Genomic DNA, 27481 nt, shown 5'->3' on the forward strand with positions numbered 1-27481 from the left:
AAAAAATACTACGTGTATGGAGAATGTTTACTATATACTTAGTTGATTATTTATTTGGCAACCCAAGACAGTTTTCTCAGTGCCATTCAGTAGCTTTGAATAATAGGTTTGACCTATTCACAAACATTTAAATGAGAATATACCAGTGTCAAGGAATTTTCACTGAATTTTTGTGGGAGGTGAAACTAAGTTAATTCTGTTTGATTTCTTTATCAGTTTTCCATACATGTAATTGAAAATGTCTAATGTTTTCAATATTCTTATTCTAGTTTTTTGCTGAATCATTTTAGTATCATTTCTTTTCCATATTTAAATTTTATAATGATTTTGTTTATCATTCAGAGTTTTGACCATATCAAATTTTACTAATTATAACATTCTGCAACTGTGAATTTTCTTTCTGTGCCTATTGCCATATCAACTAAATACATGGAATTGCTTATTTTTCTTATTTACTGGTTTTGCTTTATGTATTCTGAAGCTCTGTTATTGAGTGCATACACATTAATGATTATTGTATCTTCTTGATGAATTGATTCTTTTATCATTATATAAAGTCTCTCTTGAAATCTGGTGGTATTCCGTGCTTTGAAATGTGCTTTGCCTGATAGTAACATTAACTGTTCCAGCTTTTTTTAGGTTAGTGAGTGCATGGTATATCTTTTGTTCACATATTTATTTTGAAGTTATGTATGTCTTCAAATGTGAAATGAGTTTCTTGTAGACAGTATATATCCCACCAACCCAGAGGGCACAGGTCTAGGAGGAAAGGCTGTCTCTCCCTCCTTTGTTCCAGAAGGCAGAGCTACCTTCTGGGTTTCAGAGGCTAGGGTGTCACCTAGGGCCAGAGGGGTGGACCCCAGTGGGCCTGGAGGACAGAGCATCCAGCCAGAGAGGATTAATCTCAAGCCTTAAAATATAGCGGAATTTTCCCTGCAAGGTTTTGAACTTGCTTGGGACCCATGATCCCTTTTGGAATAGGATTGGCTAGCATATGCCTGTCCCACCATTGTATTTTAGAAGTAGATAACTTGTCTGGTTTCAACAGGCTTACAATTTTTGCCTCAGGGTTAATCATACCTTGAGTCTTGTCCACATTTGATTTACATAATATTTAGATGAGATTGGCAATTTAGAGTTGAGGCTGAAATGAGTTAAGACTTTTGGGCTGTTGGGGGATGCCCAGCTGACTCAGTCAGAGGAGTGTGGGACTCTTGATTTTGGGGTTATAGATTTGAGCCCCAGGTTGGGTATAGAGATTACTTAAAAATAAATCTTAAAAAAAAAGAGAGAGACTTTGGGGCTATGGGGATAGGTGTAAATGAGTTTTGCATTTGAGAAATGCATGGAGATGAGGTATTATGGGCTGAATTATGTACCCCCAAATTTTTATATTGAAGCCCTAGCTCCCAGAATGTGACTGTATTTGGAGATAGAGCCTTCAATGAAGTAGTTAAGTTAAAATGAGACTGATAGTGTAGGCCCTAATCCAGTCTGACTGGTTCCATATAAGAAGAGATTAGGACATATGAGAGACACTAGGGATATGTGATCACTGAAGAAAAAAACACGTGAAGACACAAAACAGGCAGTCATCTACAAGCCAAGGAGAGAGGCCTCAGAAGAAGAAACCACACCTTGATCTTGGACTTCTAACCTCGGGATTCCCACTCTGCCCCTAATCTTTCTAATAAACACACTGTAACAGCCAATAGAATAGGAAGTAAGTTCTTATCATTGTACAGAATTCTCTGATGGTCTGTTTAGGAAATACGAGGATTGATGCCATCTTTACTTCTCATGCTATGTTCACAAAATTGGCATGGACTTACTCCAATAAAACCATCCCTTTTTTGAAGATTATGTATACCCTTAGAACTATTAATTTTTTTTCAACCTATCAATAGGTTGGTAGCTTAATGATACTATAGAATAGCTAGATGGAAGAATGTGATATATTCTTTCTAGGCTCTGCCTTGAAATTGTTCATAGCAGAAACTTTTAATTTATGAGGCTTTATGAGTCTGCCACCAAATTTTATAGTCTGGAGTTTTCTTTGGTGTGATATATTTGTTTTGATTGGATTGAACTTGATAGATGGCTACATGGATGGCAGGCAAGCATCTATACATTAGTGTCATGTGCTACTGGTGTCAGCTTCACGGGAGATGATAGATGGCAGTTCAAGACTCTGCCTCTTGAGCTTCACGTCAACCTTGGAATTTTCCCTTGCTCTAGAATCTTGAGCATGAAAAAGTCTGACCCTACATCTCTAGTCACACCTGTTGTGTATCCATGTTGTGATCTAAAAAAGCAGTCTTAAATATAGATATTTTAGGAATCGCAAAAATGTTTTGCAAAAGATTGAGAAAACCTGCAGTTGCCATTTTTTATATAATATATATTCAATTGCAGCTTTGGTCTGTATTCTTCTTTGTGTGTGGTTATACCATATTATTTTTAATGAAACATTTTTAAGCTTTCAGAAAAAGCATAGAGATTACTATAATATCAGCGTTACACTCAGAATTAACAAACACTACTTTGTTATATCTGCTTTAGGTTTTTTGTTTTTGTTTTTGTTTGTTTTTGTTTCAGGTTTTTATTTAAATTCTAGTTAACATGTAATATAATATTGGCTTCAGATGTAGACTTTAGTGATTAATCTCTTATGTGTAATACCCAGTGCTCATCACAACAGGTGCCCTCCTTAATACCCATCACCCATTTAGCCCATTCCCTTTTCCCTCCCTCCATCAACCCTTACTTTGTTCTCCATAGTTAAGAGTCTCCCTCTTATGGTTTGCCTTCCTCTTTTTTTTCCCCTATGTTCGTCTGTTTTGTTTCTTAAATTCCACATATGAGCATGCTTACATGGTATGTGTCTTTCTCTAACTGGCTTATTTCACTTAGCATATTACACTCTAGCTCCCTTCACATTGTTGCAAATGGCAAAATTTCATTCTTTTTGATTGTACAAATATACCACATCTTCTTTATCCATTCATCAGTTGATGGATATATGGCCTCTTTCCCTAGTTTGGATATTGTTGACAATGCTGCTATAAATATCGGTATATATGTACCCCTTTGAATCTGTATTCTTGTATCGCTTGGGTAAATACCTGTGGTTTGTAGGATACTCCTATTTTTAACTTTTTGAGGAATCTCCCTACTGTTTTCCAGAGTGGCTTCACCAGTTTGCATTCCCACCAATATGTAAAAGGGTTTCAGGGTTTCTTTAATGTTTTAAAAAATACTTATTTATTTATTTACTTACTTATTTTGAGAAAGAGGGAGAGCAAGACCATAAGGGAAGGGCAGAGAGAGAGAGGGGAAAGAGAGAATCTCAAGCAGGATCCGAGCCTGACATGGGGCTTGATCTCACAAAATGTGAGATCATGACCTGAGCTAAAATCAAGAGTCTAATGCTTGACCAACTGAGCCATCCAGGCGCACCTTCAGAGCTTTTTAAATGCCGAGTACAGTTAAAGTCTTCATACCCCTTCTCAGTTTCATTTTCCTGTTTCATCTGTAGTGGCAACTGCTATTCGAAGTCAGTATACATTTTTGCAGTCCCCATTTCTACCTTTTTAATAATGCATGTATTTGTTTCCGTATACAATATGCAATATGGTTTAGTATGATACAGATTTGAAATAAGTGGCATCATACTACTCTCTCTTTTCTTTTATTGTTTACTGATCCAGACTCTAGTTACTTAGTATTGGGAAAAAAGACATTGTTGAAGTTTTTTCTAATAAATATGAATATTCTACCATTTTACATATGGTTCTGGAGCTCTAAAAGAAGCTGTCTTTGAAAAAATAGATTGAGATAGTGTCAAAGTAGAATGCTATCATGATACAAAGTACCTAGCATTAAGAAAAAGTTTTATTAAGTTTAATTTTAGATTTGAACATCTTCTCTGTTTATTTTAGTCCCATATTTGACCACTGTTATCTCCCAAAATCACAGCTCACAATGGAAATTACAGGTCTCTGTTTCCCACACTACACCTCTACCTTCTCCTACATAAGGTGCCTTCCTTTCTTTTTTCGTTTTTAATTTTTTTTTTAATGTTTCTTTTTGAGAGAGAAAGATTGTGAGCACAGGAGGGACCGACAAAGAGGAGACACAGAATTTGAGGCAGGCTCCAGGCTGTGAGCTGTCAGCACAGAGTCTGGCACAGGGCTTGAACTCATGAACCATGAGATCATGACCTGACCCAAAGTCGGACACTTAACGGACAGCCACACAGGCACCCCAGGTGCCTTCATTCTTTGCCAAGTCCTCTTGCCAGCTCTTCGACAGGAAATCTTGAATCTCCATGAATCCAGCATTGATACTAGCTAACATATAACTAACATCTACTCAAGAAGTTAGATTTTTGATTCTTGGGGCAAGTATTATAGAACTGTGTGAAAATTGTGGAAACTTTTCAACTAAAACTTTTCAGTATATGCAGACAATTCAAAGCTTTAAATTTTCAGACTTTCATAGAGCTTGAGAATTTGGGTCTTAGTGTATTTGCGAGGGATAACAATGAGTTTAACGTAAGTATTATATATGTTTTTAAAAGGTTATATTGCTACATACAGTTTCTTGCTTTCAGAAGGATGTAATAAGCTAGGACACTCCAGATATTTGTAGGTACAGATATTAGAAAGACCACACTCCTATGTATAACCGTTCTCATAGGTGCAAGTGATTGTGTTCAACTTTACAGTGAGGTCAGGAAACATTTTTAAGTCTCCTATGGCTCTCTTGTTCATACTCTTCTGTTTTGTATAACATAATTTCCCTGCAACAATGAACAACTTTTCAACTTGTCACCAGCACAATGGCTCATAAAAAGTCACTGTGGTAACCAGGGTGGAACATAATATTGTTCATAGGTCAGAGTATCCTGGTTTGAATAAATTGTATGTATTGTGATTTTACACATGCTGGCCAGAGTCAGTATAATCATCAAAGACTAAATTGATTCATTTGGGAATACCTATAGTTAATTGTATGCACTTTCAGTATTTTGTTTTGCAGGTGAATGGATACATGCAAATTATATTTTGAAGACTTAGCACTTGGGTCTTATTCCTTTGGTTTTTTTATCTTTTCACTTTACCAGGCATATATACTGTTCAAAAAGTGAAATTAAGACTATTTCATCTCTAGCTGTGATCTTGTCAAGTTCCAACAACCAAGTAAATTTGCTACAGGTAACATTTGAAATAGTTTATGGCCAAAGAAGGCTTGTTTTTAAACATCTTGTGTACACAAAAGAACAACCATTATTTTATCTTTTAGGTAATTTTATTTTTAGCTCACATTATACATTTTTACTTCTTTTTTTTTTAATTTTTTGTTTTATTTATTTTTGATACAGAGAGAGACAGAGCATGGGAGGGGGAGGGGCAGAGAGAGAAGGAGACACAGAACTGGAAGCAGGCTCCAGGCTCTGAGCTAGCCGTCAGCACAGAGCCCGATGTGGGGCTCGAACCCACGAACGTGAGATCTGACCTGAGCCGAAGCCGGATGCTTAACCGACTGAGCCACCCAGGCGCCCCTTTACTTCTTATCATATAAAATTAGAAGTTATATTTGCAATATTGTATTTGTTCAGCATTGAGGTTAAAGGGAAACATGGTCCAAAAGGATGGAATGAGTAATGAGAAACTCAGTTCTACATCTTACTGTACTCCAAATAGAGTAGTTCTGGAGCAGTGCTTCTCTGAAATGATAGAGGATATCAGAATCTCCTAAAGAACTGTTCTCTATTCTTCATTCCTACCTTCGTGATTCTACTAACCAAGGGGAAATGAGGCAAATCCAGGAGTGAGCTCGCAGGCACTATCAAGAGAGAAAATTGATTAGTTATGCAGTTTGTAGTATCCTACAAGATTAAAATCTACCTGGAGACCCCGTGCGTCCTCATATAGAGTCAAATTATAAGCAACATCTTCACCGTCCTTCCAGTATATACAACTATGAGTTTCATAGCCTTCTTTTTTAACATCTCAATAATATCATAACACCAGTAACAATAATAACATAACATCATTTCAATAGAAATTATTTTAAGGACACTCTAAATGTTACTGCCCAAGTACTCAGGTATTTAGGACTTCTTGGAGATATGACAGAGTCCAAGTCTATGTGTGGCATAGTAAGGCATAAATCCAGAACATCTTATAATTATACTAGAAAGTGTTCTCAGAGTGGTGGTATATTTCAGAAGGACATAGGGCTCTAAATGTCAAAATCTTGAAGAATTTGAGCAACAAAATTATAACCCACTGAATAAAATAGAAATCTGTGAATCTATACTGGTATGAAGAAATGAATGAATAAACAAATGGGGGAGAAAGGAAAGCTGTACCTATAGTAGAATGTGAGCTAGTAAAGGTGGAATGAATGGTGTAATTAGAGAATCACTATTTAGCAACCATCATAGTAGTAACTGCTTTGGACAAGAATCAATAAATGTGAAAAACAGTAAGTAAAAGTTTGTATTTACATAGTCTGAAAGTATCTCTTCACAAAAAAAATATTTCACTTAATTAGCACAAAATTCTTTTAGTTAATTTACATTGAAAAAACCTAATAGATACTATTTAAACCAAGTGACTAAAGTTTAACATCACCATTAGTGGGACAAATCAACATTGTATGTTTTCTGATTATATGCACTGAGAAGAGCACAGGTGTTTTTCTGCCAAGTAATATGTACTCTAAATTTAATAATTAGGAAACATATAAAGTTATATGGAGATACAGTAAATGAATGATAGAGGCAAAGATAGCAAAATAATAGCAGTTAAGTAATCTGGCTGACGGGTTGGAGAGTTCTTTGTATTGCAACTTTTCTGTAAGTTTGAAATTATTTCAAAATAAAAAAGCTTTAAAAATTTAAGTCAGTAAATACAGGGTTCAGATTTTCATCACCTTGTGAAAATGGAGATGCTTTAGAGTCTTGAAAATATTAAGTGTATTAGTCTAGACAACTCCAAAATATTACCCGTAGACAGCAACAAGATGATGTAGTCAGTTACAGCTTGAATTTGGGGGCTGGGGGCATGGCACCTGGCCAGCTCAACGGGAAGAACATGCAACTCTTGATCTCAGGGTTGTGAGTTCAAATTCCATATTGGCTGTAGAGATCACTTAAATAAATAAAATTGGGGGGTGGGGAGAATGAATGTTTTATATGTAGACTAATTGGGTAACCTCACAACCAGTGGGTAGACATTATAAGGTAGATTTTTAGTGTAACAGAAAGAAAAACTTACTGGATCTGTCAGCAAAAAAAAAAAAAAAAAAATGGATAGCCATATATGAAATCAGTTCTTCATTGGAGGAGAAGCTGCTCACTTGGGTTGTAGAAGGAATTCAGCATTTGGATTAAGCACATAAAAAATGCTCACACAAATGCTACAATCCCACAAAAATAGCTGTAGTTGACAAAACTAGTAATACCACTTGTAGGGTGTCGAACCGCTGGAACTCTGACACATTACTGGTGAGAATTTAAAGTGGTACAAGACGTTGGGAAGCCATTAGCAGTTTCTTATTAAATTAGATATACTCCAGTCCTGTAATCCAGCAGTTCCCTTCTTACTTAAGAGAGGAGTCCACAAAAAGATGTGTACAAGAGTGTTCATAGCAACTTTATTTGTAAAAGCCCAAAACTAAAAACAGCCAAGTGTTCATTAATAAATATTTTGAATTATTTTATAGCATGAAATAGAATACTAAGCAGTAAACAACAATGAACTAAATAAATATGAGCAACTATATGAATGAATCTCAAAAACACAATATCAAACAAAAGAAACCAGATACAAAATAAAATGTAGTTAATGTATGAACATTATGACCTTTCTGAACACGATAAACTAATCTATGGTGGTAAAAATTAGAACACTGATTTCCTGTAGGAAGTGACTGAAAGATAGTATAAGAAACTTTCTGGGATATTGGGAATGTCCTGTGTTTTGGTTGGGGTGATGGTTATATGGATATATGTATTTATCAAAATTTGTCAAATTGTATACTTAAAGATCTGTACATTTCACAATATGTCAGTGATAGTTGAAATGAAAACAGAAGGGCATCTGGCTGGCTCAGTCAGAAAAGCATGTGACTCTTGGTCTTGGGGTCTTGAGTTTGAGCCCCATATTGGGTGTGGATATTACTTAAAAAATAAATAAGGGGTGCCTGGGTGGCTCAGTCAGTTAAATGTCCGACTTCAACTCAGGTCATAATCTCACAGCTCGTGAGTTCAAGCCCCACATCGGGCTCTGTGCTGACAGCTCAGAGCCTGGAGCCTCTTTCCAATTCTGAGTCTCCCTCTCTCTCTCTCTCCCTATCTGTCTGTCTCTCTCTCATTGCCCTTCTCCCACTCATGATCTCTCTCCCAAAAATAAATTTAAAAACCTTTTAAAATAAATAAACTAAAAAAAGCTTGAATAAAAAAATGAAAACAGAAAAATCATTTCTCACTACCAGTCTCTTTCTTAACTTTTTAAAGCAGTTGGACTGATAAGCAGATCCTGCTAAAACTTAAGATGGAATTTCTCCCTAGAGTCCAAATTCCTTTTCTCCACCATGAATGCCAGCCTCCCATCACGGGCCCGACCACACTGGAATGAACTTGTATCAGCCAGCCTGCTCTGTGGGTCATGGAGCTTTGGATTCCAGCTCCCTTTCCCAGCACTCTGTCCCATTTTTTAATTTCCAGGGAAGAATTGTTCTAAAACTTGGCTCAGACCTTGTCCTCTCCCTGGATTCCTTCTTCCATTTGTTTTCTTGATTTTGATCAATCACTCTTTGGCATGTATCCCTCTCTTTGCAAGGTGGTGAATCAGGGGGTGTAAATGCTGGGGCCAGTATTGGGCACAGGACCTAACAGCCCTCTCCCTCACTCAGGGAGTGCATCAGTCATCAGTGACGACACGACATTTCATCCTCCTGTCTTGAAGGCATCTGCACAGATTGCTCTACCACACAAGTGAGCCAAATGGACTTAGGAGCTAGTGGGGGGCAGCAAGGGACAGGGGGCAGCAGCAAAAGAAAAAAAGAAAAAGAATAGTTCTTTGTGGGGCAACAAACTTTGTTCTGGTTCCCAGCCTGAATGTTTCTGATCTGGTTTTCTTCTTTTTGTGATGTTTGAACTTGTTTCCTTAGCTCCAATGTTGAATTCTTGTCCAGAAAACTAAAAGCAGAGTGGGAGAGGCTGAGAGAGGCAAGACCAACAATCCAGCAAAAATAACTACAGAGCTGCGAAGATAAATGTGTGTCTGTACCAAGACTGGGCTTGAGAAGTGTGTGTGTGTGTGTGTGTGTGTGTGTGTGTGTGTGAACAAATTTATGAGAAAAATCCTGTGGAGTAACCTCATTGTTTCTCTCCTCTCTGCTCTCACACAGTCTGGCACTTTCTCCTCCTTCTGACAGCTGCCATTAACCTTTTTCTGCAAAAAGCAGAATATCTTGCCAATTGGATGTTGAAAACTTGGCAGAGAAAAGCTTGTTTAAAAAAAAAAAGGAAAGGAAAGGAAGACAGGGAAGAGCTGGGCAGACACCACTAGAGAGGACAGGGGCTAACAGGGTGCTAAGCTGGGCCATAGGACACAAAACTGCTGCCTTAACTGCTGGTAAAATCCCCAAAAGCTGAGTTGGGGAAAGGAAGCGGAAATGAGGATTTGAATATAAAGGTGATAAGGACCTCTTTTACATAGCTGAAATTACACAGATGTTAAGCATTATGTGCAGCTCACCCCCACTGTGAGAGTAGCCTTATGGTGTGCACACAAAGGCTTCACTTCTCTTGCGACAAAACTACAGGTTTTAGGTAGGATGTGCCTAGAGTTCTCTCTTGCTTGTGGAGAGAAGGAAGGTTAAGAGACCTTGCTAGACCAAAACATTTTTGATAAAAAGGATCCCTCCAACCATTTCCTTTTCTAACTTGCCTCAGAGAAAGGGAATTCTCTGGTTCCTGTTTTGTCTGCAGGTCTTGCCCTCCACTTCTTGCCTAGGATAGCTCTTGGTCCCCGTTACTGGTCCCTACCTCCAGCTAGCCTGGACTAAATAAAAGTGAACATACAACACCTACTCTGAATTCAGGTCTCATGTGTCCTTGGCTGTGCAGCAAAAAAATGCAATAATCTTTTTTTTTTTTTTTTTTTTTAGGTTTTATTAGCTTGGTCTTGCACTAGGCTCTTTAGCGTTCCAAAATATGAATATGAAATATTTTTTAATTAACAAAGCTCTGTATTTATAGAGATCTTAATGTTTTCTAGCTGCCCTAATTGCATTCTTTCCCTTTGTGTTTAAAGTATTCCCATGGGAGAAGAGGTTACCCCTCCTGATTCCCTAGAGCTCCTGTAGGAGCAATTATTTACCATCTTGGAATTTTAATGAGTCTTGACAATTACTGTAGTCCAGTACATTAAACACGGTCTGTCGTCTCCAATGTCATCTTGCAGAGATAATGCTCCCCCAGCAAAGCAAAGAAGAAAATTAATGCTGTGGATACCAAAAAAACATGACCAGCACAGGCACTGCAAACTTAAAGCCCATGGAACTTTAAAACTTTGGAAATGACAGTTTTTTGGTCTAGTCAGAGCATTTGAAATAAATGGTCCTTAGCTTTCTTCCAAACTGTTTAATTCTTTACCAAAGGTTTGATGGGACAGTCCAGAAAAAGAAGTAACTTAAACTTTTTATGGGCAGAGTATCCCCTTTGGGGTATGCCAGGGGCTCACAGCCATGCTTCTGGCCTCGCATACCAGAAGGATTCAAAGCTCCTATAGTAACAGTGGCTAGGTACAACAGTAATTCTCTAAGGGAGACCTATTTAAACTTAAGACAAAAGGTATGGGACCAAACCCCTTTCCCCAAGGGACATGACCTCTTAGGTGTAAAATCAGAAGGGTACCGTGAAATGTAAGCAGTTTTGTTTCCATACAGGCATTACTGCCATTCCTGACTTGGCTCTCCTGTGCCCATTACATAAGCCCTGCTTGCCCCAGAGAGCACAGGGGAAGTGCTGCCACCGCCTTCTTTCCTATATTATTCACCAGTCTGAAGAGTCCCTGCCACTCGACCGAGCCCTTCACAGCAGCCTCTAGCTCTTATTGCTGTTACTCCCTGAGCCTTCAAGAGAACCCCCTGCACCCCAAATAGGAACATCCTGCTGCTGGAGCCACTGCCACAGACCTGAGGTTTTCTGCCAAGTCGGAAAGCCGGGTCTGGGCCACACTGGGGCCAGTGAAGATGTATTTCTGATTTCTGGAGTTAGAACCCAGAAAGCATCTTCCAGTATGTAAAATGTTATGAATGGTGGTTAAGCTCTGTGACTCCAGACACCAACAACATTGTATTCGTTTGCAAGACTGCCGTAACAAAACACCACAGACTGGTTGGCTTGAACCACAGTAACTTATTTCTCACCGTTCTGGAAGCTAGCGGCCCAAGATCAGGTGTTGGCAGGCTTGCTTTCCCCTGAGGCCTCTGTCCTTGGCTTGCAGATGGCCACCTCCTCATCTTATCCTTACATGGCCTTTCCTTCATGTACACGCATCCCTGATGTCTCTGTGTCCAGGGTTCCTCCTCTTCTTCACAAAGACACCAGTTATTGGAATAGGACGCACCCTAACAGCCTCATCTTAACTCCGTTTTCTCTTTAAATACACCTCTTTAGCAGCACCTGGGTGGCTCAGTCAGTTAATCATCTGTCTTCGGCTCAGGTCATGATCTCACAGTTCATGGTTTTGAGCCCCACATCAGGCTCTGTGCTAACAGCTCAGAGCCTGGAGCCTGCTTCGGATTCTTTGTCTCCCTCTTTCTCTGCCCCTTCCTTGCTCATGCTCTGTCTCTCTGTGTCTCTTGATAAACATTTTTTAAAAAAATAAAAGATAACCATTTAAAAAAAATAAATACACCTCTTTAAGTCACATCTCCAGCTACAGTCACATTCTGAGGATATACAATTAGAGCTTCAACATGTGAGTTGCAGGGAGGGAGCATGATCAGCCTATAACAAACATAATGGATCAGAAGTCTCATGGGGACTACTTGGGAACCTAACTACTACTTAGGTAATTGTTTCTGGATTTCAAACAACTGATTTTCAAACAAACTGAAAATGGCATTCCAAATAAATCCTGGGGCCCTGCCTGTTAAAAGGTAGGGGGGTAATGCACAATCTGTTACTCACGTTCTCTAATTACACAATACTCCCTTAGGGGAGCTGCAGTGCTGGTGACTTCAATCCAGAATACTATGTGAAAAGAACTTAGCAAACTGGACCTGTCTTTAAAAGCTGTATAATAGACATAAAGTCACCAAACATGAAGCAGACACTTGCTTAAGTGAATGAATAAAATCAGGAATTTTCTGGAGGTGTTCTTCTACACTGTATGAATGTTCTTATTGCTTTGTCTACTAATTTTTATGCAAAAGACCACCTTTTGCACAAAAGAAAATCTCCCTGTCTAGTATATGCTGTCCTGCTGAAAGCAAGCTTTTAATTTTAATGCTGAACACATCTTGCTGTAACTTAGTGATGCTTAGTAGCCCTAAAGATTAGGTTCCGAATGATAGAATAGGTTTTAATGTTATCAGGCTAAAAAAAAAAAAAATCTTACCCTTTTCTAATGTAAACCCTAAGCCAAAGGTCAGACGCTAACTCCTATGGCTGACTTAAGCATGATATGGTGGTGGCTTTAAAGTAGTATCATGAGATGTTTGATAAAGCTCCTGCCTGATTTCATCTGTTCATAAATTTCACTGTTCAGTTTATTCCTTTGGATCAAGTATCCATCCAAGGTACTGCCTTTTTAAATGCAGGTCTTTCTAGGAAGGATAGCCCATTGACATTACCATCTTGCATGCCTGGGATATCTGAACACCAGAATGATTAGAACAGCGAGTAACTGGGAAGAGTTCAAGAAAGTACAAAATTGCCAGATTAAAAACCAGATTAATCTCCTTCTCAGTGTAACCCAGGCCTGGTGATAAAGCATCATTATACTTTAAATTCTCTGATTTTCAGCTATTTAATACATCTGGAGTATGTGAGAAATCACACCAGCTGTTTAGGAGTTTTTAGCCTAAATTTGAGCCAATAAATAACTATTCCTTTAAAAACAAAAAAAAAATTCACCAGGGTGCCTGAGTGGCTCAATCAGTTAAACATCCAACTAATACTTGGTTTGGTCTCAGGTCATGATCTCATGGTTGGTGGGTTCAAGTCCAGTGTCGGGCTCCATGCTGACAGTGTGGAGCCTGCTTGGGATTCTCTCTCCCAGCCCCTCCCCTCCTTGTGTACACGCGAGTGCTCTCTCACAAAATTAATAAATATTAAAAAGAAAGAAAGTTCACCACAGCTGGATGTGAGGATGAACCTAGCAGGAAGGTAGGGAATCAACAAAAAGATGAGGTACTGGGTTTTCTCAAGCATCCTCTGATGAGACCGAGAAGGCACAATGAGAAGTCCTCATAAGAGCTGCAAAACTCCTTTAACTAGAAATAGCCTGCAGGCTTTCAGTTGGAGATCACTGTTCTAATGTTATTTTATCAGGAAGGAGCTATATTTGTTCATAGACTGATTATTAAAGCTGGAGAGAACTTAGAGATCTTTGAATCTCTTCCCCTCCCCCCCCCTTTTTTTTTTGCATATGAAGAAGCTGAGGCCCCAGAGGTGAAGTGACCTGCCCAAGATGATAAAGCTGAGTGGCGCATTTGGGACTGGACATCTCCTTCCATTTCAGACATTTTCCCACTATTGCACCTTGTAGCCCCCTTTGGAAGAAAATCTTAGCCTCTCAGAGAAAGCTCTAGTAATAACTGTGTTCTCCTACAGTGACACTAAATCATCTGCAGGATGCTGCAAGGACATTTGCCTTCTAGCCCGTGCAGAGTGTGTGTCTGCAATGGATAACAGCACACAGATGCATGTCTGTTCCTGCATTGTGCACAGACTAAGCACTGTGACTTTCTTTTGGGGAAGAAAAGTAAATAGTAGATAACTTAAGATATTTATTTAGAAGTTTCTTTAACCTCCTTGAAGGCTGTCGCTTTGCCACCACCTCTCTTGTGCCCTGCACACTGAGTTGAACCCTTAGTGTTTAGCTCTTAAATACCATCTAGGATACTGCAGCCCACAGGCGTCAGTAGGCACTGGAGATAACTGGAAAGAGCCACATGCAGGACATACTGGGGCTATTTATTTGCCCTCCTTGGGTTGTGTGCAGTGGGATGGTCCTATGACTTCATCTTCTCTTGAAGAGCTCACTTTCTCACTTGGCTGCTTCTGAAGGTTGAGCTCACATCAAACTCAGGAAGAAAAGGAGAGAGAGAAAAGCTCTGGTGATCCTTCTTGTCTTCAGTAAGCTAGGTGAACTTTCCTAGAGGTACTTGCTTTGGTGTGGACTTTCTTTCTCAGGCTTGGCCATTCTTTCCATGTGGAACTAAAGCTGGGTGAGACTATTTGAGCTCTGGACTGCCATGGCTCTGCCCGCACTTTCTGCGGGAACTGTGCTTGTGAGCATGGTGAGTCTCAGCATTCATTGAGCCAGGCTGGCCTGGAGATGTCCCTGGAGGCTCTCATCCTCACCTTTCTTGTAAATACTGTAAATACTGACTACAAAATTCTCTGAACATTAGGAGGCTACGGGAATACTTCTCTTTCAACCTCAGCCTTCCCAAAGAGCTTTCGAATCACATCTCATACTTTCTTCCCCTTAACAGTCCAAAATGAGTAAGATACAACTCCAGACCTCCACCTCATCCTCGGCCTTCTCCATGTCACATGGGACCCAGGTTCCCATATCACTGTATTACGCTTGCCCCTCACCACTGCTCATGATCCTACATAAGATGGCCATGTGTACCCAGAGGAGTCGCTCAGAACAGCCCACATGACTCCAGAGCCTTAGTCAGTAATGGCACCCCTTCCAAGGCCCTTCTGAATTACTGGGCCAGGACCTTGTGCCGTACAAAGGGTCATTTTGTCATCTCACCAAGGAGTCAGGAGACACAACCCAGGGGATGTGTCAGGTTGGCAGTAAAAAAAAGAAAAACTTGGGGCATCTGAGTGGCTCAGTTGGTTAAGCATCCGACTTCAGCTCAGGTCATGATCTCACAGTTCATGAGTTCAAGCCCTATGTCAGGCTCTTTGCTGACAGCTCAGAGCTTGGATGGAGCCTGCTTCAGATTCTGTTTCCCCCTCTCTTTGTTCCTCTCCCTCTTGCACTCTGTCTCTCTCTCTCAAAAATAAATAAAGATTTAAAAAAAAATTTTTTTTTAACTTGGGGCACCTGGGTGGCTCAGTCAGTTGAGTGTCTGACTTCGGCTCAGGTCATGATCTCACATTCGTGGGTTCAAGCCCCACATCGGGATCTGTGCTGACAGCTTAGAGCCTGGACCCTGCTTCAGATTCTGCGTCTTCCTCTGTCTCTGCCCCTCAGTCTCTCCGTCTCTCAAAAAATAAAATTAACATGTTTTAAAAAATTAAAGAAATTAACAAGAAAAACTCAAGCAAGACCCAGAGTTCCCTGTGGGAGGCTTTCCAGTCTCTCCCTGCCACACTCCCCCCAGAATCAGATCCATGTACTGGAAACAGCACACAGCAGCCCTGGACATAGAGTGTGCACTGAGCCTGAGCCACTGTGGCGGAGGAAATTTCCTTCTCCTTTCTCACTTGGCCAGAGAGATTCGCTGGAACTGGATTGGGCTTTGTGCTGGTTTAGCACTAAAATCTCAGCTGCAACAAAGCCTCGCTCTTAACCGCCCTGACAGTTTCAGCATTAGATTTCTTATTAGTTGTTTGGGTTTTGTTGTGTTTTGTTTTCTTACTCTCTCCCTCTGACACTTTTCTTTTCTGAGAGCCAAACCAAACACGCTGGGCTGGCTAGCTAGCCTGTCTGTGTCTGCGATTCCCAGAACTCGCTGCTGTTCTGATGGATCCCTTTGGCAAAGAGAGAAACGTTTCTCCATTTTGATAATGACAGGCCCTTTATTTTAATGTCTCTATTTACATCACTTAACACATTTGTGAGAGTGAATGTGAGATACTACCAAATCAACTTAGGCAATGAACCGTATTAAAATTGTGCCTTGGTGAAAAATACGGTTTTTTGTGGATAACATTCTCCACTTTCTCAAGCCTCAAGTATTACCTCAACAAGTGTTCGGACTGGTGAAGCCTTAGGGAGACCATCCCGTCCTTCTCTTTGCCTCAGGGACGTGCTTCATGTGAGCACTCCACCCAGATGGGTAACTGGCTTACTCTTTTTCTTTTCAGCTTTACTGAGATATAACTGAAAAAATTGTAAGATGTTCAAAGTGTACAATGTGATGACTTGATATACCTAGACATTGTGAAAGGATTAACACCCTTTGAGCTAATTAACAATCCATCACCTCACATATTTACCTTTTTTTAAGTCCTACTCTCTTAGCAAATTTCAATTTTACAATACAGTGTTACCAACTGTAGGCTTGTTCTTTGAGGGGATGATACATCACAGTTCCTTTGATATTCCAGGAACATTTTTCCACTAAAGATGATATCCCATTCTCTTGTATCAGAGACCAACGAGACCAATGTACATCTCCTATTGGATTTTATGGGGGGCTTTCTATTTCCACTCTTACATTTTGCAGTAACATCTTTTTTCTTGTCATATTCTTTCTCTCTTCACTCCTTTCACTTGCACAGAGAAGGTGTAACACCTGTATCAAGGTACAGTCTTTTAGGAAAGATGATAACCTGACAGGTTCTTATAGGCGCAGAATACCACATAGAACAAACTCAACTTATCTCAGCCAGGGGAAGATGCTTTAGGCAGGAAAGCAGCAGTCAGCATTTTTGAGTTGTGTAGACATAAGTAGCTTAGAAATTAAAATGTTAGTGACATCTACAAATACAAAATAGATTTATCAGAAAGCAAGAGTTTGTGCTGTACAAAAGTACGTACAGATAACTTCCTAAATCTGGATTGTTACATCCATTGTACTTGCCCCATTCCAGCTCCTGCTGTATGTGAGGAGATTAGAGTGGCAGCTGTTAGCAACCTGTGTTTTGGTCCCTTACATTGCCACCGACCCCAATTCATTTTACTTGGGTTACTTGACCTCTCAGTTGTTGCCTTTCACAAAATCATGACTGATTCTAATTTTGAAAAATAATAAGCAACAGTGAGCAATACGACAACTCTTAAGAGGCAAGACCAGATTTCTCCCAGAACTTTCCTCTGAGGCAAGGGAGACTTCCTCTTTTCTGTGGAGACCTTGTGCATCTGGAGACAGTAGAGTTTGATCCCTAAGCAATTCAGTGGTTGGGCTTGAAGGATACATACGTGTTCCTGAGGCAAACACTTCTGTCAATCTAAATTTTACTGGCCACTTTATCCCCTTAGGCCGTGGTTGTCTTATTTACAAGGTTAGAGAATTGAACTGGTAGTTCTTAGCTCCCTTCCAGGTTTACGATTCTGAATTTCAGAATCAGTAGTTCTACTGTTTGATACTTTGTCGGGGAGGGGGTTAGTGTAGAAAACTAAGTTTTATGCTTTGTATGAATATAGAGTCCTTAAACATCTGAGCTCTTTATTTCCTTCAGGGTTAGGGACCTGCCAGTATAGAACTGCAGAATTTGCAGAGCCGTAGCTAAGAGAGAGAGCAGTTCTTGAGTTGCTTTGTTTTTGTTTTCTTTTTAACCTTTAAAAACTAAAGGTAAAAATACATGATGATATTACACTGAAAAATCTAGCTACCCCAAGGCATATGGCATGCATTCATTCACTAAATATTTAGGAAGGGCCTAATAATGTGCCAAATTGGGGCACCTGGGTGGCTCAGTCAGTTGAGTGTTCGACTTCGGCTCAGGTCATGATCTCACAGTTCGTGGGTTCAAGCCCTGCGTCAGGCTCTGTGCTGACTGCTAGCTCAGAGCCTGTTGCCTGTCTTTGGATTCTGTGTCTCCTTCTCTCTCTGACCATCTCCTGCTCACGCTGTCTCTCTCTCTCTCAAAACTAAATCAAACATTAAAAAAAATTTTAATTAAATAAAAAAGGACATAATTTATGATTTTTTCGCTCTGAGAGGCTTATGTACCTGGGGTTCCCTCCTACCTGATGCTTCTGTCACAAGGGAATGAAAGGAGGAAGTCCCTTTAGTGATATAAAACCAAATGAAACTTGGGGAGATCACTTTGGAACATCACACTGTTCAGGAGTGGAATTTTGAGTGCGGATAATGTATACGTACAGGTCCCCTTGCTGTAAGGGAGCTGAACTCTTATCTTTATTATGCCATTTTGCTTAAGATTAGTCATGGAAGAGCAGCAGCATCTGTTTACTTTGGGTCTAAACAACAAAAGCCTTTTCTTCTTATGAGAACAAAATCAGATATTGCCTGACAAAGGAGTTCATTGCAAGTGAGGGAGAAGGAGAAGGCCCAGTAGTAACCTGGTGATCGTAACCACTTCCACTCAGCATTACCCAGAGACGGGCGTCATGGCTATTGTATCGGGCTCTACCTGACAAGCAGCTGGGGCAGGGGGAGACTTCAGGAAGAAAACTGGGAGATTCAGGCTGCAAGCTCAGACTTGAAATACCAAGGAAGAGAGGATTTTGGATTTGGTCTTAATCTGTGGGAAATAATCACAGGACAGATAGCTAAAGAGCAGCTTTAGTTTTCCCTGTTACTAAATGGTAGGGGGATTCTACGGAGTGAAAAAGCAGCCAGATACCTCTAGAAAAGTAATGACTAGGTAAGAAATACCCACTGTGTGCTCAGATTCCTCTGACCACATACATTTTATGCTTTATGGACAGATATTGCAAACTGCATTTCATTTTAGGGGCACATGGGTGGCTCATTTGGTTAAGCATTTGACTCTTGAGTTCAGCCCAAGTCATGATCTCCTCATGATTGTGTGAGTTTGAGCCCCACATCAGGCTCTACAGTGGCAGAACAGAGCTTGCTTGGGATTCACCCCCTCCCCCCCACCCCTCCCCAACTTGGACGCACTTGCTTGTGCACAGTCACTCAGTCTCTCTCAAAATGAATAAACAAAACAAAACAAAAAAAGATGCCAAAACAGTGAAGGACTCTCTTAAAAAAATGCATTTCATTTTTTTCTCATTTTTCAAAAATCCAAACTCAAAAGTTATTTCGTGTCTTCATATCTCCTAAGCAGATGCAGTTGAACAGCCTGCTGATTTGGGCTGAGGCCCTCCAGCCCAGATCTGGCCAGGGCAGAGGACCATTTCAGCTTGATCCATCATCGCTGAAAGGCTCCAATTATCACGCCAGTGACCAGCTCAGACCTCATGGCCTATGCATCCTGAGACCTAGCTGTTAAAAACCTCAAGTTCGGATTCTTGTCTGCTTAAACCAAACTAAGCATATCTGTATAATTTCTTGCCCACCACAAACTTATCTCTAGAAGGGCATTTATCTGACTCACTGCCAACCACAACTGAATTTATTGTTACCTCTCTTGTAACCATCCCTTCTTTATATCCATCCATACATCTGCTTTCACTTCATCCCCTATGACTGTGAATAGAGCTGCTTACCTTGAAATGAGGCTATTTTCTCTCCTTTAAGACTGTCAAATTAGTGAATTTCTGTTAGCTCTCCCTATTCCTTTACTTGGCTATGGAGAGATATGGTGGCTATTCTGTAATCATAACCTTTCTGAGCAAGGGCAGTTTCCCTGAACCCATCAGCCCATCCCTCCACTGCACTTCTGTTCCTCCATCCATTCCAGCTATGTTCCTTATTATTCCTCACACCATCAGCTGCGTTCTCTGAGAGAGAACCATTGGTTTCCTTTGCAGCTAGCCTTTCAGAACAGTATTTTTGGTGGGCATGAGGTTGTAGCACATCATCCCTGAAAAACCTCATCCTGAGCTTCCACTGCCTGCCGGTCCCCTAAGCAGCGGTGGAGGCTCAAGCATTCTCTCCGTCCCTTGTATTCACACACTCCCAGCGTGTGTTGCTTCGAGCATTCAGATTGAGTTGCTTTTGCATTTGTGATTCTTGGCTTGAGTCCTTCTAGAAATCATGTTACTATTCTGAGTTCAGGGAAGGCCAGAATAGCTACTAAGAGCAGAATACATTATAATAACATTCAGCAGACAAAGCCAGAAAGTTTCTGCCAGAGATCACCTTAGTACCATGTACTTGGCCCATATTCCATTTTTTGAGAACTTTAAACAAAGTGAGATGCCACAGTATAGATCTGGTTTATGTGCCCTGCTATACGGTCTATATCATCACGCAGTCTTGATTTTGAGACGCTTCACGTTTTATCTTAAAAAGTTCTTTGAGGAACACCTGGGTGGCTCAGTTGGTTAAGCCTTCCTTGGCTTCAGCTCAGATCATGATCTCACAGTTTATGAGTTCAAGCCCTGCCTTGGGCCCTCTACCAGTGCAAAGCCTGCTTGGGATTCTCTCTCTCCCCCTCTCTTAGCACATGTGTTCTCTCCCTCTCTCTCTCTCTCCCTCTCTCTCTGTCTCTCTCATAATAAATAAACAAACTTAAAAAACAAAAACTCTTTGGAAAGTTATCAGCCCCCGCCCCAGTATTAGCATGTGTTCCTTCAGTGTATTACCAGTCATTTCTTGGTTGCCAGTTATGTGCAGGGTATTTTGCTAGGCAGCATTGGTATGTAAAAAAGAGTCCATCTTCAAGGAGTTTGAAGAAGAGTTGGGGAATTAAACAAATAGCCAACTCTTGAAACTTGAGACAAAATTAATACTTCAACGGTATTTACCTCTGAACAGAGAAGGCTTCATAGAGAGAAGAGCCGGTTGAGCTTAGTCATAAAGAATGAGTAAGACAGGGAAGAGAGGTGTGTAGGAGGGAAGATTATCCACATTCTGGGATGAGGGAACCACATCAAAGTAAAAGCAAGGACAAGGGCATATACCAGGAGGCCGTTTGCACATGGCCAGGCTATAGCAGAAGATGAAATTGAGAGAGTAGGAAGGAGCCAGATTGTGGCTGTCATGCCAAAGAAATTGGTCTCCATTTTGTAGGTGGGAAGTCATTTAAGACCTTGTAAGAGGAGGAGGGAACTAATCCAACCTGTTTTTAGAAAGAGTGCTATTACAAACCAGGGTTGATGTGCGTGCACGTGACACTATTATAATAAGCAAGAGATCAAGGATAAGATAGCTTGTGTTAGGGTAGTGACCACGAGATCAGCAAGGAAGAAACTACACCAAAAGAAACATAGACTAAAAAAGGCATTAACAGGAATTTCCCAGAAGAAATGGCCAATAAATATATTTATGAATGTTTTGCCTCAATTTTTGGCTTCACTACAAATGAAAAGAATTACAAAGAACTGCAAGTGAAAATAGCCCTGTCATATTTGCAAGGTTGGAGTGTGTGTGTGTGCGTGTGCGTGTGTGTGTGTGCGTGTGCGTGCGTGTGTGTATGTGCGTTGCCCCAGTATATTGAGTGGGTGGGGAAATGAACACCCTTATTTGTTGTCGATGGGCTGCAAATTAGTACAGCTCTTCTGGAACAGTTTGGTAACATGTCAAAAGCTTTAAAGAGGGATATCTCTTTTGACCCAGGAATTTAAAGAAAACGATCATAAATACACAAAGACTTAGGTACTAGCAAACTCAACATGTTACTACTATTTATAATAATGAAAAATTGAAAACTAAATTTCTAATAATGGAATTATTTAAATTATAACACATCCATAAAATCGGTTACAATATGAGCCATTTAAAAATTATGTTTTAGAAGAATATTTAATCACATGAAAAACTCCTGGTGGTCATTATTAAGTGAAAACAACAGTTTATTAAACAGTATGAACAGTATGAGTTTATGTGTAAGTGGAACATTCACAAGGAAGTGTTTATTAAGCATTTGAAAAATAGGAGTCAAATTCAAAAGAGAGAAGAGAGTTAGGATTATAATTATGTTGACATACCCTGATAATCCTCAAATTTAGGTCATGTGAGGGTCAGTTTACTATTTTGTGTATGTGTGAAATTTTCTATGCTGAAAATTACTCAAAACCCACAAAACCTATCTCAAAAGAAATATTTTAATGGGCAAAGAAAGTAGATTGTGTTAGTGCACTAAAGCACTTAGAATAATACCTGGTCCACAATAAGTGTCCAATAAGTGGGTTGCTGTTATTATTACCACTTTATAAAGCTAAGCAGTCTAAGCAGAGGACAAAAGATGACGAACAGAAGAGTATCTCCTGGAACTCAGGTTCTGCCTGTGTGGGAGGAAGAAGAGGAACGGCAGCAGGACAGAGAAGAAATAGAGGGACAGGCAGAGAAGAACCAGAGAGCCAAGTGAGAGAGAGATTCTAGAAGGAGGTATCTCAGAACAAGTAGCACAAGGAGTTCAAGCAGGATGAAGACAGTGAAGACCATTGGATTGTGCTGTTAGGTAATCCTTGAGATGTGGTTTTGGTTGTTTTTTTTTTTTTTTTATAACATGCATACAAAAACTACACAAATCCTAAGTATGCAACTCAATGAGTTTTTGCACCCTCCTGTAATGAACACCTGAAGAAGCAGAAGTTCCCAGCACCTCAGAAATCTCTTGTCATGCCACTGCACCACCCTCCATGGTGGTGTAGTCATGGGTAACCTGACTTTTAACACTGGAGATTTCATTTTGCCTGTTTTTTAATTTTACATACCTGGAATCATAGAATGTGTCTAGCTTCTTTCATTCAACACCATGTTTATGAAATGCATCTCTTACAATATACATATGCGTTCAGTCTCATTGCTGTATGATATTCCATTGTGTGAATGAATATACCACAGTTTATCCTAGTTGTTGGTGGACACAAGTTATTCCCAGGTTTGGGCTGTTTTTCTGGATTCCCTTGTCTGTTCCATTGGTCTGTATGCCTGTCCTTGTGCCAGGAGCAAGCTATGCTAATAACTGCAGCATGATAGTTCTTCATGTTCTTATAACTTTGTTGTTTGAGATTTCTTTGGCTATTCTTGGTTCTTTGGATTTCCACTTACACCTTGAATTAGCTTGTCAGTTTATACTCACACATGCCAGAGTTTTTATTTGGGTTGAATTGAATCTGTAGGTTAGTTTGGGCAAAATTAATTCTTTATTATATTGAGTCTTCTGATCCATGATCATATTATATTTCTCCATTTAAGATATCTCTTTTTCTGTAAATAATACTTTATTGTTTTCAGTGTGAGGGTCTTAGTAACATTTTAAGAGAGCGGTTTCAGTGAATAGCAAAAACTAAATTCTTAGATGCTAAGAAGGGAAATGGGAAACAAAGGTAGCAACTATAGACTGTTCTTTTGAGATGTTTGGTAGTGAAAGAGAAAAATTGGTACTAGCTTGTGAGGGAAGCAGATTCAACAGGTCGTTTCAGGATGAGAGTGCCCTCTGAAGCCACGGTGGAAGATGGGGGGAGGGGAGAGGCTGGAAACAGAGTTAACTGAAGGGACAGGATCACAGAAGGGTGGCTCTAGGGTAGCCTGGAGAAGAAATGAGGAACAAGGAGTGTTGTGAGGTTGTTTTGAGGTATAATATGTTTCATGTCTGCATTGCCTTAGTAATAGTTTCCTCAGACTCCCTGGTTGCTTATACAGTGAATAGTACTAACCCATCATGAGTGCTGTGCCCTTTGTCACTAATGGCACCAGACCCCACGTGCGGAATGTTGGAAGCAGCAAGACTTGCTGCCCTCCCAGTCATCCCTAATCCACATTTTCAGATCCCTGTTTCATTGAGCAAAACATGTTATTTTATGTTTTCTCTACTGTACATACCTATTCATCTGTTATTGCGCTGATCCCTTCCTCCAGAGTATCTTCATCGAATTACGGCTTAGCAGAAGGGGCCTTTTCCGCTAAATCTTGAGGGACCGAAGATCTTGGAGTAGATACATATGAAGGAAAAAAGGGCGCTAAGGGATTTAATGCTTAAGTTCTAGCAGGAGCTTGCAGGATTCATGGGAAGAAATCTCTTTTGCAGTTCAGTGGAAATTATTTTACTTTGGAAGTGTTTTTAAGTTTGCTTTAGATGCAAAGCTTTCAATAAGTACACAGAAAATTGCATCTTTCTATCTAAAGAGGGCATCACGCAAACTTAAGTGCTGCGTATAATTATGGTGTTTTAAGAAAGTAAACCAAGAAGACTGTATTTTTCACCACAGTACTTGCAGTGGTGGAATTAGCCTGCCAATATTAGAAAGTAGAGAATAGGAAATGGAAGATCTTGTTGGATTACTCAGCCTTAGTATCCACTGAGTTTGGATATGTAGCTGTCACAAGGAAGGGAAAGAGGGAGGGGAAAGGATTTAATTCCTAGCAGCTAGGATATAATAAGCATTTCCATTAAACCCCAAATATTACATGTTTGTACTTTTTGGGAAATTCTTTTCTGATGTTAAGTCTAAAGGAGCCTTCTCTGGCGAGGAGGTTGGAGTTGAATCGGCAAGCCTAGGGGCAGGGTGTGGGCAGTGGGCAGGGGTAGAGGGAACCAGAAAAGAGATATCTGGTAAATTACACTTCAGAAGCTAGAACACACTTCACCCAACTTATCCACAGGACCCACTGCCTACTGGTACTGTATAAAAACTTCCTTTTTTAAACATGTGATGTATATGCTAAAGAAATATTTTATAATAATGAAGTACTAATACCTTTCAAGATTTGTTTTCACACCTGTGCTGTATAGCACATCTGTCTACATTTTTAGTTTGATGGCTTCACATTGTCTTTCTTTCCTAAGTGGTCTTTTTTTTTTTTCTCACACATTCCTGTACTCCTTTGACTCTAGAATGACTAAAGCTTTGCATTTTGAAGTCAAAATAAAAATCCTCAAGTTAAATGTAATTCCGGTTTCACACGAAAAATTGATCTCAGATTTTTTTTCAAGACAGGAAATATTAGCATATAATGGATCAAGGGCCAGTAAACTCTCTCCCGCTCCGCCATGCCCACATCTAATACGGCTTTTAGATAAAATGCAAACCATCCATAATCCCTGGAGAACAGAGAAAGCCCCACCAGATGGAAAGCAACTCCAGCTAATGAAGGAACACTTCCTTCTCTAAACCTTTTTTGTTTCTTCTCTGAACTTTTTGATTCTTCTGATCCTCTCTTTAAACACCTTTCCCCTAGGCAAACCATTCATTAGCCCTTGGAAAGAGCACAACCTTATAGTCTGCCTCTGGCTTTTTCCCCCTAATCTTTTTCTATCACTTCTAGTCACACTTCCTCCTCCAGTGCTGACCCACTCCTCTGGCTTCTTGTGAACACCCTCCTGACATCTTTAGGTAATAATCACATTCCCTCCCCTTATTCTTCAGTTCGTTCAGGTCTACTACTTAGTTCTTGTAATCCTGCCCCATAAAATGATCCTTTCGGCTTCTTAGTCATGCCTGCCATTTTCCTTTGAACTCATTCCAGTTTGTCTCCATTTTTCTGGTAATGAGGTGCCTGAAATGGAACACAGTGCCGTAGGTGTGGCTTCACTGAAACCATGTCATAGAGTGAGGGTCCTCTCAGGGATAATGCCCAGCCTAGCCAGCCCAAGGACCTTTTGTCACCTTCAAAGAACTGGTGCTGCTCTGTCAAGACCGAGTAATTCCTGTGTTCCTGAACTTCAGTGAACAGCCAAGTGCATTTCCTCCTCAGTGCCTTACTAGCTCCTATTATTTCTCCATTTAGAATGACCCTCTTTCCTGTCCTTTCATACCAACACCCACATTCTTCAAGAAACTATCTCTTCTTCTCTCCTTTTTCTGTCTTTGCAGTTTTATTGAGCTATAATTCACACACTATGCAATTCACCTACTTAAAGTGTACAGTTCAGTAGGTTTAGTCCATTCTCAGAATGGGACAGCCATCACCACATCAATTCTCAAACATTTCATCATTCTAAAAAGAAACCCATACTTATTAGCAGCCACTCCCAATCACCCCATCACACCCCAGCCTTAGGCAGCCACTGATCTACTTTTCTGACCCTGGATTTGCCTATTCTGGACACTTCATACAAATGGAATCATACCATACATGATCTTTTGTTGACTGGCTTATTTCACTTAGCGTGGTGTTTTCATGGTTCATGTTATACCAGGTGTCAGAACTAAATGCCTTTTCACTGGCAAAAAAATTAGGACTTTTTGAATGAATATTTTATACATTTCTATTTGTTCCTTTTCAGTCTTGTGTTTAAAAATACATGCAGCTTTGAATATTTATGTATTTTATCTAGATTTCTTATAAAATTGATGCTGCTTGTGGTATTAAACAATATAGAGTATATAGAGTAAACAAAATTAACTAAAGACATAAATTTGAGACTAAAACTATAAAAATGCTAGGAGAAAACACAGGCGGTAATTCCTTTGGACATTTGCTTTAGCAACATTTTTCTAGATTTGTCTCCTCAGGCAAGGGAAATAACAGCAAAAATAAACTGTTGGGATTACACCAAAATAAAAAGGTTTTGCACAGTGAAGGAAACCATCAACAAAACAAAAAGGTAACCTACTGAATAGGAGAAAATATTTCCAAAGGATACATCCAGTAAGAGGTTAATATCCAAAGTATGTAAAGGACTTGTACAATTCAACACCAAAATAAATAAATAAGATAATCTGATTAAAAACGGGCAGAGGACTTGAATAGATAGATGTTCTTCCAAAGAAGACATACAGATGGCCAACAGGTATATGAAAAGGTGCCCAGCATCACTGATCATTAGGGAAATACAAATCAAAACCAGGATGAGATAGCACCTCACACCTGTCAAAATGGTTAGAATCAAAAAGACAAGAAATAACAAGTGTTGATGAGGATGTGGGGCAAAGAAGACCCGCCTCTGCACTCTTGGCAGTAATGTGATTGATACAACCACTGTGGAGACCAGGGTGGAGGCTCCTCTAAAAAATAAAACTAGAGCTACCATATGAATCAGTAATTCTACTACTGGCTCTTTACCCAAAGAAAATGAAAATACTAATTTGAAAAGCTACACTCCTCTCTATGTTTATTCCAGCTTTATTTACCATAGCCAAATTATGGAAATTATGGAAGCAATCCAAGTACCTATCAGTAGGTGAATGGATAAAAAAGATGTGATATGTGAGAGAGAGAGAGGGAGGGGAAGAAGAGATGTAGCTACACATATACGTATATATACAATGGAATATTACTCAACTGTAAAAGAAAAGGAATTAAATCTTGCTACTTGCAACAAATGGTTGGACCAAGAGGGCATTATGCTAAGTGAAATAAGTCAGACAGAGTGGAATCTAAAAAAACAAAACAATGGAGTAAACAAATAAAAAGCATAAACAGACCCATAAATTCAAACAACAAACTGGTGGTTGTCAGAGGGGATAGGGATGGACAGCTGAGCAAAATGAATGAAGTGGAGTGGGAGGTACAGGCTTCCAGCTATGGAATGAGTAAGTCATGAGGATAA

At 39.8% G+C, this 27481-nt stretch overlaps 1 protein-coding gene across 5 annotated transcripts in view; it reads left to right on the forward strand.

Annotated features, from left to right (window-relative positions):
* Window positions 1-27481, forward strand: part of ERC1 (ELKS/RAB6-interacting/CAST family member 1) — a 516785-nt gene that overhangs the window by 478445 nt on the left and 10859 nt on the right. Inside the window, exons 19-20 of one of the 5 annotated variants that reach the window (XR_003914152.1) lie at window positions 5129-5219; window positions 19202-19271. The exons of 2 other annotated variants lie outside the window; for them this stretch is intronic. Coding sequence is in view for 2 of the 3 variants with exons in the window: in XM_029953454.1 (XP_029809314.1) it covers window positions 19202-19369 (168 nt within the window). In the remaining variant the exon portion in view is untranslated. Of the gene's footprint in view, window positions 1-5128; window positions 5220-19201; window positions 20383-27481 lie in introns of those variants that run through there. 2 more of the 5 variants (XM_029953454.1, XM_029953455.1) reach the window with 2 other exon arrangements.

Source organism: Suricata suricatta, chromosome 10, assembly GCF_006229205.1.
Source record: "Suricata suricatta isolate VVHF042 chromosome 10, meerkat_22Aug2017_6uvM2_HiC, whole genome shotgun sequence".
NCBI lineage: Eukaryota > Metazoa > Chordata > Mammalia > Carnivora > Herpestidae > Suricata > Suricata suricatta.